General features: G+C 36.2%; 1 protein-coding gene across 3 annotated transcripts in view; it reads right to left on the bottom strand.

The window, feature by feature from the left end:
• Positions 1–17,612, bottom strand: part of LOC101687967 (muscular LMNA interacting protein) — a 251,035-nt gene that overhangs the window by 63,883 nt on the left and 169,540 nt on the right. For all 3 annotated transcript variants that reach the window (XM_004771848.3, XM_004771849.3, XM_004771850.3), the window contains one exon: positions 9,936–9,980. In XM_004771848.3, coding sequence (XP_004771905.1) covers positions 9,936–9,980 — 45 coding nt within the window. The remainder of the gene's footprint in view (positions 1–9,935; positions 9,981–17,612) is intronic.

Genomic DNA, 17,612 nt, shown 5'->3' with positions numbered 1-17,612 from the left:
AAGTAAATGTTGCGGTAGTTCTGCCACACCCTACTGTCGTGGACTATGCCTGCCAACATTTTTATTTTTGTGCTCATTCTTGAATGAGAGTTCAACTGGACATAGAATTCTAGGTTCAGAGTTATTTTCTCTCAGCATTTCTCAGTCACTGTCCCACTGGCTCTGGCTTCTGTCAGTGTTGTCAGTCTAAATGTCCTACCTTGGTGGATTGTTTGTCTTCACACTTGGTTAGCGTTTAATACTTTCCTTCATGGGGCACCTGGGTAGCTCAGCTGGTTAAGGAACTGACTCTTGATTTCAGCTCAGGTCATGATCTCAGGGTCATGATCTCAAGGTTGTGAGATTGAGCCCCCCGTGTTAGGCTTTGCACTCAGCATGGATTCTCCTTGTCCCTCTCCCTCTGCTCCTCCCCCAACTCATGCACTCACTCTATCTCTGAAATAAATAAAGTCTTAAAAAAAAAAAAAAAACGTTTTTCCATGACATTCTGTAACTTCACCATGTGAGGGTAGATTTCTTTTAATGCTTCTTTTTTGAGATTTGGTATGGTCCATCATTCTGAGTATGCATATCTTTCTTCAGTTCTGGAAAATCTTCCATGAATAACTCTTCAAATATTGCCTTTCTCACATTATGTCTCATCTCTTCTTAAGAAGATTCTATTAAATATATATTTAGTTTTTTAATCCATCTAATTTTCCTCAATTTCCTTTCATATTTTTATCCCTTTATGCTGCATTCTGCATGGTTTCCACATATACACTTTACAGTTAACTAATTTTTCTTCAATTTTATATTAATACATTCAACATGACAATTGAATTTTATGTTTTAAAGACTTACTTTTATCTTCTGGAAGTTCTACTTGGTTCTTTTTCAAATCTTTCTTATCTATAACTCCTTTTAACTACTTTAACATTTTTATTTTTTTAAATCTAATTTTATTTTTTCAGTGTTCCAAGATTCATTGTTTTTTTTTTAATATTTTATTTATTTGACAGAGAGAGAGAAATCACAAGTAGGCAGAGAGGCAGGCAGAGAGAGGGGAGAAAGCAGGTTCACTGCGGAGCAGAGAGCCCGATCCTGGGCTCGATCCCAGGATCCTGGGATCATGACCTGAGCCGAAGGCAGAGGCTTTAACCCACTGAGCCACCCAGGTGCCTTCCAAGATTCATTGTTTAACATTTAATTGTTTTAGACTTACTAAATAGTGAAAGTTAAAATCTGAGCTCCTGGCTCCTGGCACACAGGTTCTGATGTACATGCGTTCCACCAAAGCTTTACCTTCTCCACTTGGAACTCCCATTTCATTTCTGGCATTCAGAAGTTTCTCCTTCTTTACTTCAGATTGGGTCACCTAAATATTTTTAATAATTATGTTTCATCAAGCTTTCTGCATTTAAGTGGGAGGCTGAGCTCCACATCAACTCCACCCTTAACTGTGATGGGAAGCGGTCAACATACAAATGCTTAATTATAAATAATAGACTTGCCTGAAATATGATAAAGTGGTCTTCCTAAAATATTCTTATTCTTGAAACTGCAAATGTTTTCAAGGTGTATTATAAATGTGTCAATACTTTTTTTTTTTACTTTCTGAGCTATGAATGATAACTGGGAACTGAGAGTTTAGTGGTTCTTTTGGTATTGCCAAGTATATAGAAGTATGAATCACCAAACATAAGGACAAGGCACCTGTGTTCCTTCTCACACTGTGCCCAATATTGTTTGTTTTCTGCTTTTTGACTCATGCCTTTCTTCACAAGGTCTGTCGCTGCTTGCTGCCATTCATGGTTGCTCTCTGGCAGCAGGGTGTCTTGGCTAAATGCTCCCCATCTCTAATTGCTGGGACCAGGTTAGTGGTTAACATGCACCAAGGTTTATGGTTATGCTGTGCTGCAGGAAATTGCCTTTCAAAATGTTCATCACATCCAGTCCACCTAGGGTTTTGTTTTTAACCTCATAATGTAATATAAGTAATAATTATTTCCTCTAAAGTCTTCATTTTTTTTTCTCTTAAGTTAATTTCTCATTATTGCAGTAGTGAAAGAATTTTCTATGAGTCCCATAAGTTAAGTTAATAGCTTCTATGACATATGCTGAAACAAATGTGAGTACTTTGACTGAAATCTATCATAGTTAAGTTTTCATCTCAATAATTATAGGAAAGAAGGGATTACACATTAAAAACAAAGTACTGATTCATCTGTGTATAAAGAGGATGTGGTCTATATACACAATGGAATATTACTCCGCCATCAGAAAGGATGAATATCCAACATTTGTATCATCATGGATGGGACTGGAGGAGATTATGCTGAGTGAACTAAGTCAAGCAGAGAAAGAGAATTATCACAGGGTTTCACTTATTTGTGCAGCATAAGGAATAACATGAAAGACATTAGGAGAAGAAAGGGAGAAATGAAGGGGGGTAATCAGAGGGGAAGTTGAACCATGAGAGACTATGGACTCCAGGAAACAAACTGAGGGTTTTCGAGGGGAGGCGAGGTGGAGTGACGGGTGAGCCTGGTAGTGGGTAGTAAGGAGGCACGTATTGCATGGAGCACTGGGTGTTATACACAAACAATAAATCATGAACACTACACCAAAAACTGATGATAGACTGTATGGCTACTAAGATAACATAATTAAAAACATCTTTTTAAGTATTTGTGCAATTTAACCACGTTACTGACATTTATCAGTGTGTAGTGCTAAATAATACCAAACTATTAGATGGAAAAAAAGATTAAATGTTCAAGAAAAGTTGTGATTAAATTAAGGAAAACCCCAAATATCTTTGAACCAAAATTCCTTTACTGGGAATTATAACATTATAATAAGATACTCTAAACATCCCAATTCCATTTTTATTTTATCTTTTACAATGGATTTCATATCATTTATGTGAGAAACTCTTCCCAGAGAAGGATAGAATTAAATGTTTCCCTCAGGGTGATATAAATATTTATAAAACCACTGCAGATCCTTCACCAAAGAAAAAGAATATTGGCTTCTGGGTGTTATGAATATAACCAGATTTTTTCAACCAAGCCAATCATGTCAAGCTCTTTGAGAAGCCTCACTTTGTTTGCCTAATACAGGTTAGCAGGGTTTATTAAATGCTGTAGGTATAAATATGTTATTAATTTTGTAGCAATTATTTTCCAAAAAGGGAGAAAAGCCTGTTGGGTGAGCTGAGATCAGAGCAGTGAGAGGTGGGAGAAAGTTACTTGGTCTGAACCACTGCTCCTTAGTTAGTGAAGAAAGGTAGAGAAGCAACTTGATGTTCCTAAGACTAAACTTGAAATTGGATTTGAATAACAACAAAGACTTTAGTTATTCGTGTCTATCCACATTAATAGTAACTGAGGAACAACAATACAGAGGAGTGTAAGGATGGCTATTGTGTGAAACAAAATCCTACAATCTATTCTAAGGCCTTTAACATCATTTTAATCATCAAAGAAAGAAAAGCAATGTATAAGAAAGGAGGAGGATCCATGTTAACTAACATAACATCATTTGAAAAGCTTAGACACCAACAAAGAAAACCAAAAAAAAAAAAAAAAAAAAAAAAAAAAAAGTGAAAAGGCAAAATTTCTTACTTCAGAGAAAATCTATTAATGAGCTAGAGTATATGGAAAAACAAAGAGCTAAAGACAAAGGCAAGAAAGGAGAATTTGAAATCCACTGAAAAATGAATTGCTCTACAGGGCCACCACTGTCCCAAGCCAGCTTTGGAGAAACCATGTTCCTTTTCCAAAGACTTGCTGTTAGAGGCCTAAGAAGTACAATGAAGCTCTAGTCATTGTCTACATTGTTTTTCCTTGCCATGTGCAGCTTTTCCCCATTCTTGACACATGTCTTTTTGGCTGGCATCACACTAGCAGACACCCTCTTGGGGAACTGGAACAGAACCCAGTTGTTCCACTTGTCTTTGCCTTCTGTACTCTACACTTCCACTTTCAGCTTGTTTTTCTCCCTTTCAGCAGTCACATCTCTCCCACCTGAATAAAACAGTCAGTTCAATATCATTAGGTTGTTTTTCTTCCACCCGTTCTCTGTTGACTCATTGTCCTGAGTTTCCTTTTCTCATGGCTCAAAGAAGTCTAATTAGTGATAATGTGTTAAATGAATTATGCTACTTCTCCCAGGCAGAAAGACAAAGTTTAAAATATTAACTGAGCCCCTGGTAATCATTGAGTGCTGAGACATAAAATGATAAAATGATAAAACACTGTCTTTCCCTTAACCTAGCAAGTGCTCCTGTTTTGTTTTATTTTTTTGTTTTGTTTTGTTTTAAGTTTTTTTTAATTTTTAAAAATTTTTTATTTTTTTTTAAATTTTTTATTTTTTATAAACATATATTTTTATCCCCAGGGGTACAGGTCTGTGAATCGCCAGGTTTACACACTTCACAGCACTCACCAAAGCACATACCCTCCCCAATGTCCATAACCCCACCCCCCTTCTCCCAACCCCCCTGCCCCCAGCAACTTAAGTGAGTAGAAGAAGAACAGATTTTTTTTTAAGATTTTAAGTATTTATTTGTCAGAGAGACAGGCACAGCAAGAGAGGGAACACAAGCAGGGGGAGTAAGAGAGAGAGAAGCAGGCCTCCTACAGAGCAAGCAGCCTGATGTGGGGCTCGATCCCAGGACGCTGGGACCATGACCCGAGCTGAAGGCAGACACTTAACAGCTGAACCACCCAAGCACCCCAAGTGCTCCTGTTATTTGTACATAAGTCACTATGTACGCAAAAGAATGAATCCAATAGTAAGAATGTTAAGCCCATAGCGATATATTATGAGGCAACATATCTTTTTTGCTTCACGTTCTTTACTCTCTCTATAGACATTACCCTATCTATCTCATTGAAAAACATTTTATAAATTAGTAACTTATCATCCCCAAAAGGCCTAAATACAAAAAATAGATTTGAAAGTTTGAGTCTTTGTACTAAGGAATGATGATTCCATCGTGTCATGAACATAACCAGGAGGCAAAATAAGAGGGTTTAGGGACCAGGGACAGCCATTGTTTATATGTGCTAATGAGGAGATTAAAGATCAGATCAAGGGGAAGTTTGGCTGAAATACGAAGGCTTCACGTTTGGTAAAGTCTAAAATAATGATCTGAAGGATACAAGGCATAAGGAGTCTCTCATTACATCTTTTCCTCTTCATTTAGTGGAACCCAGATAATTACCTTTAGTTCCTTCCTCATTCCATTTCATATAAGCATGCCTCAGAAATATTTAAATACAATAAATAAATAATAAATAAAATCGTAAAAGAAATAAATGAGAATAAGCAGAATTGTTGTTTAAAGTGTTCACAACTCTTTCTGTAATTCGTCAAATCTCTGGTCACAAACTATGGAAAGCAGATCAGGATCAAGGTCTGGACTGAAGTGAACTGCATTGAAGTTTCCTCTTACCTTCAGACCTAGGACTACATAAGCACACAGTACCTCTGAAAACACCCAAGCATAGAGACAGTGCCAAACATAGCAACAGGGGAGTTGCCTAAATTGGAGACAGTGACCTTTACTTGAATAACTGTGTGTATGTGCATGTGTGTGTGTGTGTGTATGTATTTTTTGTATGTATATATATGTATGTGTATATATGTGTATATATATATTTGTATGAATATATATTTATGTGTGTGTGTGTATATATATAGTGGGGAATATTCTTAATAAAGCTTGACATATTTTTTAATATATTGTGATATTTTGAAAGCAATATGCATCCATTGTTATGACATTTTTCTGTCCCTCAAGCTCATTAAGATGGGATCTTACCTGTTTACTATATAACCTTCAATAGGCCTGTCTCTGTTATTTCTCTGGCACTTAAAAGTAATTCATGCAATGTAGAGAGTTTATAAAAGAAGTTGTTATCTATAGGCTGTGATTCCAACTAAGGGTTTTTTGATAAATTAGTAATGGATCTGATACTTTTCTTATTTTCTGAGGTTGCTCTTTGTTAAGAAAGCCCACTGTGGTTTTGAATTATATGAATGAAATAATTTATACCGGTTGTAGTTAATGAAAAATAAATATTTACAAAACAAGTGTAATGCAAAGGAAAAAATGACATTTCCCTCCAAATATGATAGACTGAAAACAGAATAAAATATATTTCTTTACATAGGAGGAAAGAAATTCTCTAAAAGTAAGTGTCATGAGAAACAATCACTCTTCCACATTATCTGATAAATTATGAGTTAAATTATCAGAGTGATATAAAATGTTAGAAATATAATAGGTATCATTTTAGATATTGCCATCAAATATGAAATTATTCAAAGTTTAGCCTGAAGGTTATTGAACATGAAGAAATAATTTAGACCCAGAATACAAATACTAATGGATAAAATATTTAAGGAAAACAAACCATGTCCATATCTTTTATAGTTCTCACACAACTGTTAATGGCAAGGGCTTTGATATGAGACAAATCTGGTTGGATTTTGCCTACTCTGTCTTCCAAGACTTGGTTCCCTCCTTTGTCATATGAAGATCTTGAAATAATAATACCCACTTCATAAGACTGGTGTAAGGTTAAGTGAAATACTTCAGTCTCATTTGCAAGGTAAGAACTCAAAACAATTGAATGGAATATTGTCGATAAATTAATAGAGTCAATCTTGCAAGTGACCTGTGGAGATCACCATTACTCAACATGTTGTTAGCCTCACTTAAATTCTACTATACTTAAGAAGACCTCAATTTACTTTAAAATCACTTGCAATTCAAGTACACCATGAATTGAAGAAAACTTTGACTTTATTTAGACTGAATTGATGGTACTTTTCAAGCATCTGGCTTATCCTAAAAAAAAAAAAAAAAAAACACAGAGTATGTGAAATGTAACAATATGTGCAATAAAGAATAAGAATAGGAAACTAATTGTTTTTGCATTTTCTTTTCTTTTCTTTTCTTTTTTTCATGAAAAAGAAAAGCAGCATTTTACCAAAGTTCCCAGAAAGAGGAATTAGTCATACAATTTCTCGTTATTTAATAAAACCATTATAATCATCCCAGGAACACTGGAAATCCAATAGATAATACAGCTTCATCAAAAATTAGCAACTTGGTAAGTCTGTTTACAGTTCAACCAATTCTACAGCCAGCTCTTCTCTAATGTCTAAAAGGAAGCGTCTTGCCTATCCTCTATTTGTTTACTGTCTCCCCCATTATAAGTTCTAGAAATGGGGACCTTATTAGGCTCATCCCTCACCCCAGTGACTCCTCAGTGAGTAGACATGGTAGACACTCAGTAAATATTTGTTCAGTCAGTGCATAAAAGCAGGAAATTGAGTAACAGAACTCGCTAGAAAATTCTAAGTTTTCCACTAGTTATGATTCATGGGTCATATACTGCACTTTCAGAGAGACCCCAGATATAGGGATTTTAAGTGGTCTATGCTAATCTGTTGAGGATACCCTCAAATATCACAATACTTTTTCTCTGGTTCTCATCTAAGTCTTCTCCTTTTTCCTCTGTGGTGCAGGAGTTGGTAAACAGGGGGTCCCTGTTTTCTAATAGAATCAGAATTTCTATGGTCAATGACACATCAAGTCCCAGCAACTATATACTGCAAAGATGTCTACTTCCCTCAAAGTCTGCTGAGAGGTGGTGAAAGACTGAAAAGACTGCTCAGATTTGCTTTTGAGTTTCCATGAAAGTGGAAGAGAAAAAAAAATATAGCAAAAGATTAATTAATTGAGTGAAAGCTATCCAAGTCATCCTTAAGGTAAGGTATCTTATAGTTCAGGCAATATGAATATTGGAATTTCTAGAAGAAAATACAACTATGTCATTCTTTTAAAATCAGAACATACTGTATTTAAAATAGATTGTTCACATGAGACCAACACTTACAGCTGAAGTGGACTTCTGCTCTAAAATTTCATTTTTTTCTTCTCAAAATAAATGTATCAGACATCACTTGGTAAATATAACAACTATAGCCAAATATTTAGAAGTGTGATTTCCCTATGATTTGGCACCAAAGAACTGGGTTTTACATTCCACCATAAAATTATCCTTGATAGTCTTCTAAAAGACATGGACATATTTGAGGTCTCACAAAGAACAATTTAAATGTCATATTGTAAGAGAAAGTAAAAAAATAAAGCTTCTCACTCAAGAAACCAAATGTAATCAAAGTGAAGAATGTCATCTGAATCAGAGTTCATATTTGGTCTAGTCTATACTAATCTATTTGATGATTCATTGCTAACATTGAATGACTCAAATGCTCTCAGAAAGTTTGGGGCAAATATTAACCTACTTTAATTAAGTCTGATAACTTATTGAAGAATAATTTGAAGTAAATTCTAACTATGGAGCTTGAAGCAGCCCCTCCAGAATTATTCCAATTGCTACCAAGTTAACTACCCACAGGGAGGGACAAGAGGATGTTTATCAGCCCTCCCCATCTTCTTGTGAATGAGTCTCCATCAAAGGCACTTTGGTGACAGGTAGGAGTAGGTGAGAAAGACATGAGAAATCAAAAATTTGCAGTTATTTTCTCCTGGGTCTGGCTCTTGTAGCATGTATTAGTCACAAAAAGTATTGAAACCGCTTTAGGGAACTTTCATTTCTTGTATTCAACTTCAGAAGCAAGGAACTCCATTAAGTCATGGCACTTCTACTCTTCCCAAGATAAAAAGGAGGAAGAGAAAGGGGAGGCATAGATGAAGGGAAAAGCAAAGGCAAATAAGAGGAAGAAAGTGAAGAACTATTATTTATTCCTGTCTGTCAGGACTACATCAAGGGCCTTTCATACATTAACTAATATGAATCATACATAAGGCAATTATTCGTTTCCCAATTTTATAGATGAAAAAATTAAGGCATAGAGAGGTTAAGTTATTTTACCAGGATCAGACAGCAAATAGCTATGTTATGATTTAAACTTGGGTATAGTCTACCAAATGTCTCTAGTCTTTTAAGTATTACTCCAAATGGCTTTCAATAAAAACGAGAGTGAAATCTTCTGGGTAAATACTCTAAGAAGTGTTCCTATCCATACCCTCTAAACATCATTTCCTAAATGTGATAAAATTCAGTTTATTATTTGCTTAGGGAGATCCGAATGAAGGCAGAAATACAAAAATTGGAAAGAGAATATGTCACAAAGTATGCAATTAATGACTATGCATTCTTGATGATGATGATGATGATGATGATAGTGATGGAAATAGCATATTAGAAAATATAAGGTATAACTTAAAAGAAATAATTTACTGTTTTGCTTTAAACTAAAAACTGAACACTTGCTTAGGAGAAGATCTTGTTTCTGTTGAAGCTGGCCACAGGGTGGATTATGAGTTGAGTAAAGAATGGAAACGTGATGGGGCTATATGTGTGTGCCTAAGGCATTCACAGCCAGAGCCATCATTAATTGAATCAAGTGTGTGAGTCTCTATATACACATCTATTAATCTATTTTTGCTCCTAAGTGAAAATTAGTTTATTTGACAATAATTTAAATCAAAAAGAAAGCAAAAAACTAGTCAAAACCAGCTAAACTGGCCATCCCATTGGAAATTGACAAATCTTAATGGTTCAAGTATATGAACTGAATCCTTTATGATAAGCACAATAAACTTTTACAAAAATGAAAGTGTCATTGAAGCTCTGATATTTAGAAAGACAGAAAAGAGGTGTTGGAGTTCCATTTTATTCAGCCAAACTAATCAAACTAGACCTCACTTAAGAAGGAATTTAATCAATAAACTTATCTGACCTAACCTGATCTTCCACATCTGGGTGAATCACACCATCCTACCCCTTTCCACTTATGAAAAATACCAACTAATTCAATATTAATGACTGTATAATTGAGTTCCCTCTAAAGCATACACATCCACCCATTAAAAAAGCAGTATGTATCACTATGAAGGGACTTACATATTTGGTTTCTCGACCAGCTGCTCTTGGAAGAGTTGTAGGCATCTGTATGGAAAGAAAAATAATTATACTACTGAAGTAACCACAAAAATACTGAAAGATTCGACTTCTGGGATAAGTGTTCACTTTTGTGTGTGTGTGTGTCATTATGAATTTCTAACCATTCTGCTCTCTTTTCTGTACAAAACCCTGTTCTTCTGAAAACTATTTCATTAAACTACATCGCTTCATTATTCTTTTCATTGTCATTATCTATCAGTTTTCTGACAAGTTTTCCCATATTTACTGATGACATCCATTCATGAATCATAATGGCCCCTTATGGGATTTCTGCCATTTCCAAAATTCATACAGAAGTCTCTAACCTCTCACTTCTTCAAGCCACTGAACTCCAAAGGTGTTCTCATCCATTCCATTTCACTCATCCACTCTCAGGATCATTCCTAGACTTTGCCTTCACAAATAAAATGGGAAATCTGTAAAATTTTAATTTGAGCATCCTACTCTGAGAATTCTATCTCCCATTCACTTCTCAAATGTCCCCAATACAACATTTCTTTAACCCCACTGAGACTCCAAAATCAATGAGTTTTACCAGTTCCATTGTGGTGTTATTACCCCTTAGTTTATATATATTTCAAATTATCAGTTATTTTAATACCTTAATTTCTCTGGCCTCTTTATGGTAAACTCACCCTAAAAAAAAAAAAAGAGGGGGGGGGGGAGAAGAAAAGAAAACCATAACCCTGGTGGACCTTATCATCTATTTTCTCTAAAATTGAAAAGCAAAACATTGTGAAGAAACTCTCTCACCCAAGCTAATTGATTTCATTACAAATTAACAGTTACCAACTTCAAATGAGCATTCAGTACTGCCCAGTAAGCCTCTAATTTTTCTCTTGTAGGCCCACTTTCCTACTTTCTGAAATGAGATATGTTATTTGAGTCATTTATCTCCTCAGCAAATATTTATTATATATCTACTATGTGCCAGGAACTTTCCTATACCCTTCAGTTTATAACTAAACAAAACAGACAAAGATACCCTGTCCTTGAGGAGCTTACACTCTAGCAAGATAGAAGGTAAACAATAAAATAATGAATAAGTAAATTATACTGTATGTTGCAGGTAAATCATATATTTCACTATATGTTATGCAAAAAAAAAAAAAAAAGAAATAATTTGAAACCTAGCGTAATGTAATCTTCCAGAGAAAATCTTTTCTTCTGCCAAAGACCTTATTTCTTTCAGAAAACCCAGGTATTAAGAAGGTCAAGAGTGCTGAGGGCTTTTAAATAGGATGGCCAATCTAGAGAAGGTGTCATTTGGATTAAGATTTGAAGGAAGTGAGGGAGCTGGCTATGTACAATCTAAAAAAAGGGCATTTCAACAAGATGGAACAAATGTAAAGTTCTCAAAATGAATTCCCACCTCAGAATGGTGGCTCAAGAACTCAAAGCAATCCTTTCAAAATAGACAACAATAATTAAAATATTCAAAAGAATATTGACATGTTATTTATAAACATTTATTTATAAAACATCAATGAGCTAATAAAAAAGAAAAGAAAAGAACTCGGGCGTAAGATCAGGAAAAGATGGGAATCCAAATAGATGATGAGTCAAGCATCTGAGACTGGCTTTTATCCTAAAGATGTTTGCAAACAATAATGAGTTGCTTGAGAAACTGATCCAAACTTTTGACTGTCTCAGAGATGTAGAGAGATAAAAGTCACAATCCATGATCCCCAAGAATAGAATGAGCCTCAGAACTAAGAATGATCTAGAAGTTCTCCCACAGTCTTCAGGCTTGCCTCGAATCATGAAAACAACTGTTTAGAAAAAAATCATCCCCAAACCGTAGATTAAATGAAGAAATCCTTCCTTGCTAATGCTCCTGGTGTCTGACAGAAGCAAAGAAAAAGCTCTCTGTAGTAAGATAATATCATCTGAACCCTCAAATAATTTCTATAAATTAAATTTTGAGTAGAATATCCAACACACAATCAGATTCAAACACACAACGAGGTAAGTCAATGTGAGTGAAAATAAGCAGAAATAATGAACAACCAAAAAACAGGCACAGAGAATCCAGAAATCCGTTTTCTAAGAACCAGACTGAAAACAACCATAGTTACCAACATGCTTTTTCTGAGATAAAAGTTAAGCTTGCAGATTTTTACAAGGCACTAGAGACTATAAGAAGCGATATAACTGATTTGAAAACAGGACAAAACGTGCTAAGACAAGAGCATGCTTGGCACATTCGAGGCACAGGAAGGAAGCAGACAGAGCGGTCATGCTGGGAGCAGGGAAGGAGAGCAGGGGAGCAGTGATGGAAGGGCTGGGACACCAGATCATAGAGGCCCTTCCAGGAGCTTGTAAGGATTCTGTTTATATCTAAAGGAAATGTGTAGGCACTGCTGGTTTTCAGCCGTGGGGGGCCATAATCTGACTTATGCTTGAAAAGGGTCTCTTTGATGTGTTAAAAATGAATCATAGTGAAACAAGGATAGAGGTAAAAAAAAAAAAAAAAGTATTGCACTATCCAGCAAAACATGAGGATGGCTCAGCAGTACAAAAAGCATGAAATAATCATATTCTACATACATTTTAAATCTACAGCAATAGGGATTCTTATAGCAACGTGGAATATGAGAGAGGGAGAAGAAAACTTGACACCAAAGTTTCTAGCCTTGTGCAAACAAAGATTAGAATTCTATAGGTGGAGATGGGAAGGGAGGATATGAAATAGTTTTTATGGGAAGAAATCTAGATTTTAAGTTTTCAGATATTTATTAAAAATCTAAATGGAAACAGAGAACAGATATCTGGGAGAACAGAATTTGGGGATAATCCCAGACTAGAGATAGAAATTTGAGAGTTGTTAGCATAGACTTGTCTTTCAAAACACCAAAGGAATGAATACAGAGAGGAATGACAAGTCCGAGGATGGAGTCCAGTGTCCCTTTAGCCTTCATAGTTCAGGAAGAGGAGGATAAGCCAGCATATGATCCTAAGAAATAATAATGGCAAGTGATGTGGGACAAAAGCTGAGAGAGCAGTGTCCTGGAAGGCACTAGAGGAATGTGTGCAAAAGAGGAGGGTGTGTCTACTATCTCCAATTTTGCAACTATGGCAGCTCTGACCAGAGCTGAGTTTATAGCAATGGGAAACTGGGGAACGTGGTCTGGGCAGCACAGTGAGGGCACAGACCTGGAGGGGATTTATGGGGAAGGAGGAATTGAAATCAGAACACCTAATGGTTTTCAACTTTTTTTCTAATTTCTTCCCCATTGTATGGTTGCTTTCAATCTCAGTTAATAATCTTAAACCTTGGGGCGCCTAGGTGGCTCAGTGGGTTAAGCCACTGCCTTCCGCTCAGGTCATGATCTCCGGGTCCTGGGATCGAGTCCTGCATCGGGCTCTCTGCTCAGCAGGGAGACTGCTTCCTCCTCTCTCTCTGCCTGCCTCTCTGCCTACTTGTGATCTCTCTCTGTCAAATAAATAAATAAGATCTTTTAAAAAAAAAATCTTAAACCTTTCTTCACTGAAAAGTGTTAGTAATTGCATAACTAAAAATATGGGTTTACAAAATCCTTCATTTTCCCTCCATCCACCTACAAACATGCTTGCACCCACACCTGACATTTCCTCTGTTTTCTGTTCTGTTACAAGGGCAGGTTTCCAGGTTTTAACCAAATTATATTTATTTGAATTAGGCTGTAGGTTCTATGTCCTTCTGAGGGATTTTCATCCTTCAGGATCTCCCTTTCTTTGTATAATTAGTACCTCCCCTCTAGTGAATCTACCGCATGCCAACTTGCTCTTATCATTTTCAGCTTTAAAAAGCAACCCAGAGGGGCGCCTGGGTGGCTCAGTGGGTTAAAGCCTCTGTCTTTGGCTCGGGTCATGATCTCAGGGTCCTGAGATCGAGCCCCACGTTGGGCTCTCTGCTCGGTGGGGAGCCTGCTTCCTCCCTCTTCTCTCTCTACTTGCCTCTCTGCCTACTTGTGATCTCTCTCTGTCAAATAAATAAATAAAATCTTTAAAAAGAAAAAAAGCAACCCAGAAATCCCTTGACCCTACTCCAGACCCAATTTCCTTCTCCCTTTCACAGCCCAACATTTCCAAGTAGTTGTTTCTGTCTGTTTGTTTTACATATTCTGTCTCTGCTTTCTCATCACATACCACTTTTCAACATCAGTGATAAGGGCAGCAGAGGGGTAATATGAGGGAGAACAATTTAAGGGTGGTGAAAAGAAGTATCTCTGAGGATAATTTCAAGATGTCCCTTCAGCCTGGCTGGGGGAAAAGGGGACAGTGGAACACAGGTTTGGACAACTGGACAGTTCTTGAGGCCATCCTCGGAGATGACAATGGAAACGGCTCTTTGAAGAGGAGCGTGGAGAGCCATAAACAAAGGTACAGAGAGGCAAAGAGGAACGCCATCTCCAGGGTGGGAAGAGAATGGCACGGGGAGAGTGGTTGACATTACAGCTTTCTACAGCCTGAAACACATGTTCTTTCTGTTCTTCATAAAACAAAAACAAAAGATAAAACTCAGCAGAATTGGCCAATCCTAGGCCCTAGGCTTTTGCATCTTCCACCTAGGCAGCAGGCACACATAGAGCTAAGCAAGCCGATAAGCTCCAAGAACTTTGAGTTTCCATGGAAAAATAGTAAGAATCTGAAAAATGTGAACGCTGTAGGAAAAAACAATGGTGCTGTTATTCCTCTCCTAGATTTTTACACAAGAGAAACATGTTTATACAAAATCTTGTTTATAAGTGTTCTTAGAAGCTTTATTGGTAATAACACCTAAGCAGAAATAACCCAATTGTCCATCAAGTGGTGAAGACTTAGCCTATGGTACGACCATATGACGGAATACTACTCAGCAGTGAAAACAAATGAACTATTGATACATGCAAAAACATGGATGAATCTCATCTGCTTTTTACTAAGTATAAATAATGAGACTCAGAAGACCACATACTGTTTAATTCTATTTATATGACATTCTTGAAAAGGTAAAAGTATAGAAACAGAGAAGAGATCAGTAGCTGTCTGGTACTTCGGTTGGAGGGAGGGACATACTACAAAGGAATACAAGGGAACTTATTTATTTGATGGAATGTTTTGTACTTCAGACATGGTAGTGGTCACACAACTGTATTATGCTTTGTGAAAACCCATAGAACTGTACACTGAAAGGGTAAATTTAACAATGGGTAAACTATACCTCAACAAATAGGACTTTAAAAAAGAAAACTATATCCGACATAACAAATAACATAGAAATTAAAGGACAGAATAGATACTGAACAAATTCTTGATATCAAATCAAGGAATCCCCTTGAAGAAATTAGGAAGCAGTAAATAGAAAAAAAATGTATAAATATTAAGGCTTATGGAAAACAGAAAATAAAAGGGACAAAATCACTTTATAAGAGCCCCAGGAGGAAGAAACATTTGAAAACTATGACTAAAAATTATCCTGAATGTAAGAGGCAGAAAAGATTGAAGACTTCAAAGGAGAGGTCACAGAGAGTACTAATCCAGACATGTAAGAGAAAAAAATGCACCTTATGTTATAAGAAAAATCAGTCACATTAGAGATAAAATTCTACAAACCAAGAAACAAACTCTTTTTTAAAATTTTTTATTGTTATCTTGTTAGCTGACCTACAGAACATCATTCATTTTGGATGTAGTGTTCAATGATTCATTAGCCCTATAACACTCAGTGCTCATCACAACACAGTATTAAGGAAGAAACAGACTCTTAATTCTAGAGAACACACTGATGGTTACCAGAGAAAAGGTGGGTGAGGGGATGGGTTAAATAAGTGGTAGGGATTAAGGAGTCTACTTGTGATGGGCACCAGGTGTTGTATAGAATTATATTGTACACCAAAAACTAATATAACACTAATATATGTTAACTATACCAGAATTAAATAAAGAAGTAAGTACTGCACCAAAAAAAAAAAAAAAAAAAAAAAAACTTAGAAAGAATACAGAGCCACTTGGTAAATGATCATTCTGTAGCAGAAGATTAAATATCATGCTGGCAAAATACTTCACAAGTATGTTCTTGAAGAAAAAGAACGTAGGGAAAAAAGTGTTGAAGAGATAGGACCTATAATTTTCTGTTCAACAAAACTGTAATTTAAATTAAAGGGCAAAATAAAGATATTCTCAAAAACATAGACCACAAAGCCAACACAAAAACACCTTGTTGTATATAATTTTCAGCAAGATTCCACCAAGAAAAAATAAATAAATCCAGGAGAAAGCTATCAGTGTGTGAGAAATCAGGATCTAAATAAAGAAGATATCAAGAAAGATATAACACAGATATTGCAAAGTGTATAGGAAGGTAAACATAATTATTATCTTTAACAAATTATGTGCAACTAAGCAAAGAAAAGGTAAAGTAAAATAGTCATTTTTTTTTTTAATTTTCAAGTCAGTCAATGTCAAAATAGTGGAAGGAAAGCAGGGGGAAAAAAAAAAAAAAGATTTAGGATCCCAGATAAACAGATTCTCCGGACTGAATATAAAAGTGATATCCAGAAATATATTGTCCTAAAAGTAATTAGACCAGAGGGTAAAACATTAAAAAAAAAACAAGTAATAGAGAAAATAGTAAAAAAGTAATGAGGTATGAAAGTAATAGAAAATAGTAACAAAAGATATAGCTAGGAAAACATGAATTTAAAATTGCATACATATATTACCTACATGGAGGTCACTGTTTTCATACTAGATTAAGAACAGCCTCAGGATCAAAAGGATTATATATGCTATTTTTTTTAAGATTTTATTTATTTATTTGACAGACAGAGATCACAAGTAGGCAAAGAGGCAGGCAGAGAGAGAGGAGGAAGCAGGCTCCCTGCTGAGCAGAGAGCCCGATGTGGGGCTCGATCCCAGGACCCTGGGATCATGACCTGAGCCAAAGGCAGAGGCTTTAACCCACTGAGCCACCCAGGCGCCCCTATATATGCTAATAAGGATATAAAAATAAAAAAGATGAGAATGAACACCACAAATAAGCAAAAGCAACACAAGTTCATAATATACAAGTCAAACCTAATAAACACTACTCTAGCTTTATCTTTGTCTTCCTCTAGGCAGCAATTACCACGATTACATTCTCTTACTCTCGTAGCTTACCACATAGTTCTAATTTTCCTCTCACAACAATGGACATTTCTTCTCCTCTACTGGCTTCTCCTCTACCTCTTTTATTGGACCTACAATATTTTGTTCCTTGGAGCTCTCTGTAGGGCACTCCCAACATTAATGTGCCCATCATCTCCAGATCTCTCCTACAAGTTCCAGACATACCAGTTTAAGACCCCCTGGTACACACTTCAAACTCATCCTGTCCAAAGTGAACATACCCCTCTCCCCTCTTCCACATTTTGCCTTCTACATAAATGTCTGTGCTCAAGGCAGAAACCTGGAGTTCATCCATGATTTTACTCTCCTAGACTACTTCCATCCAACCCCGCAGCAGGCCTAAAATATCTCTCAAACCCACATGCTCTCCTCTAGCCCCCTGAACCCACCCCACTTAGGCCATCATCACTGACTGGTCCTCCACAGCAAAGCCCCCCCACAGCAGCCATCTTGATCATTGTCAATCAGTTTATATTATTCCCC

This window comes from Mustela putorius, unplaced genomic scaffold (assembly GCF_011764305.1).
Source record: "Mustela putorius furo isolate JIRA1106 unplaced genomic scaffold, ASM1176430v1.1 tig00003983_pilon_pilon_pilon, whole genome shotgun sequence".
In the NCBI taxonomy this organism is placed as follows: domain Eukaryota; kingdom Metazoa; phylum Chordata; class Mammalia; order Carnivora; family Mustelidae; genus Mustela; species Mustela putorius.
The sequence above is the reverse complement of the archived record's forward strand: the minus strand, read 5'-3'. Positions and strand labels throughout refer to the sequence as shown.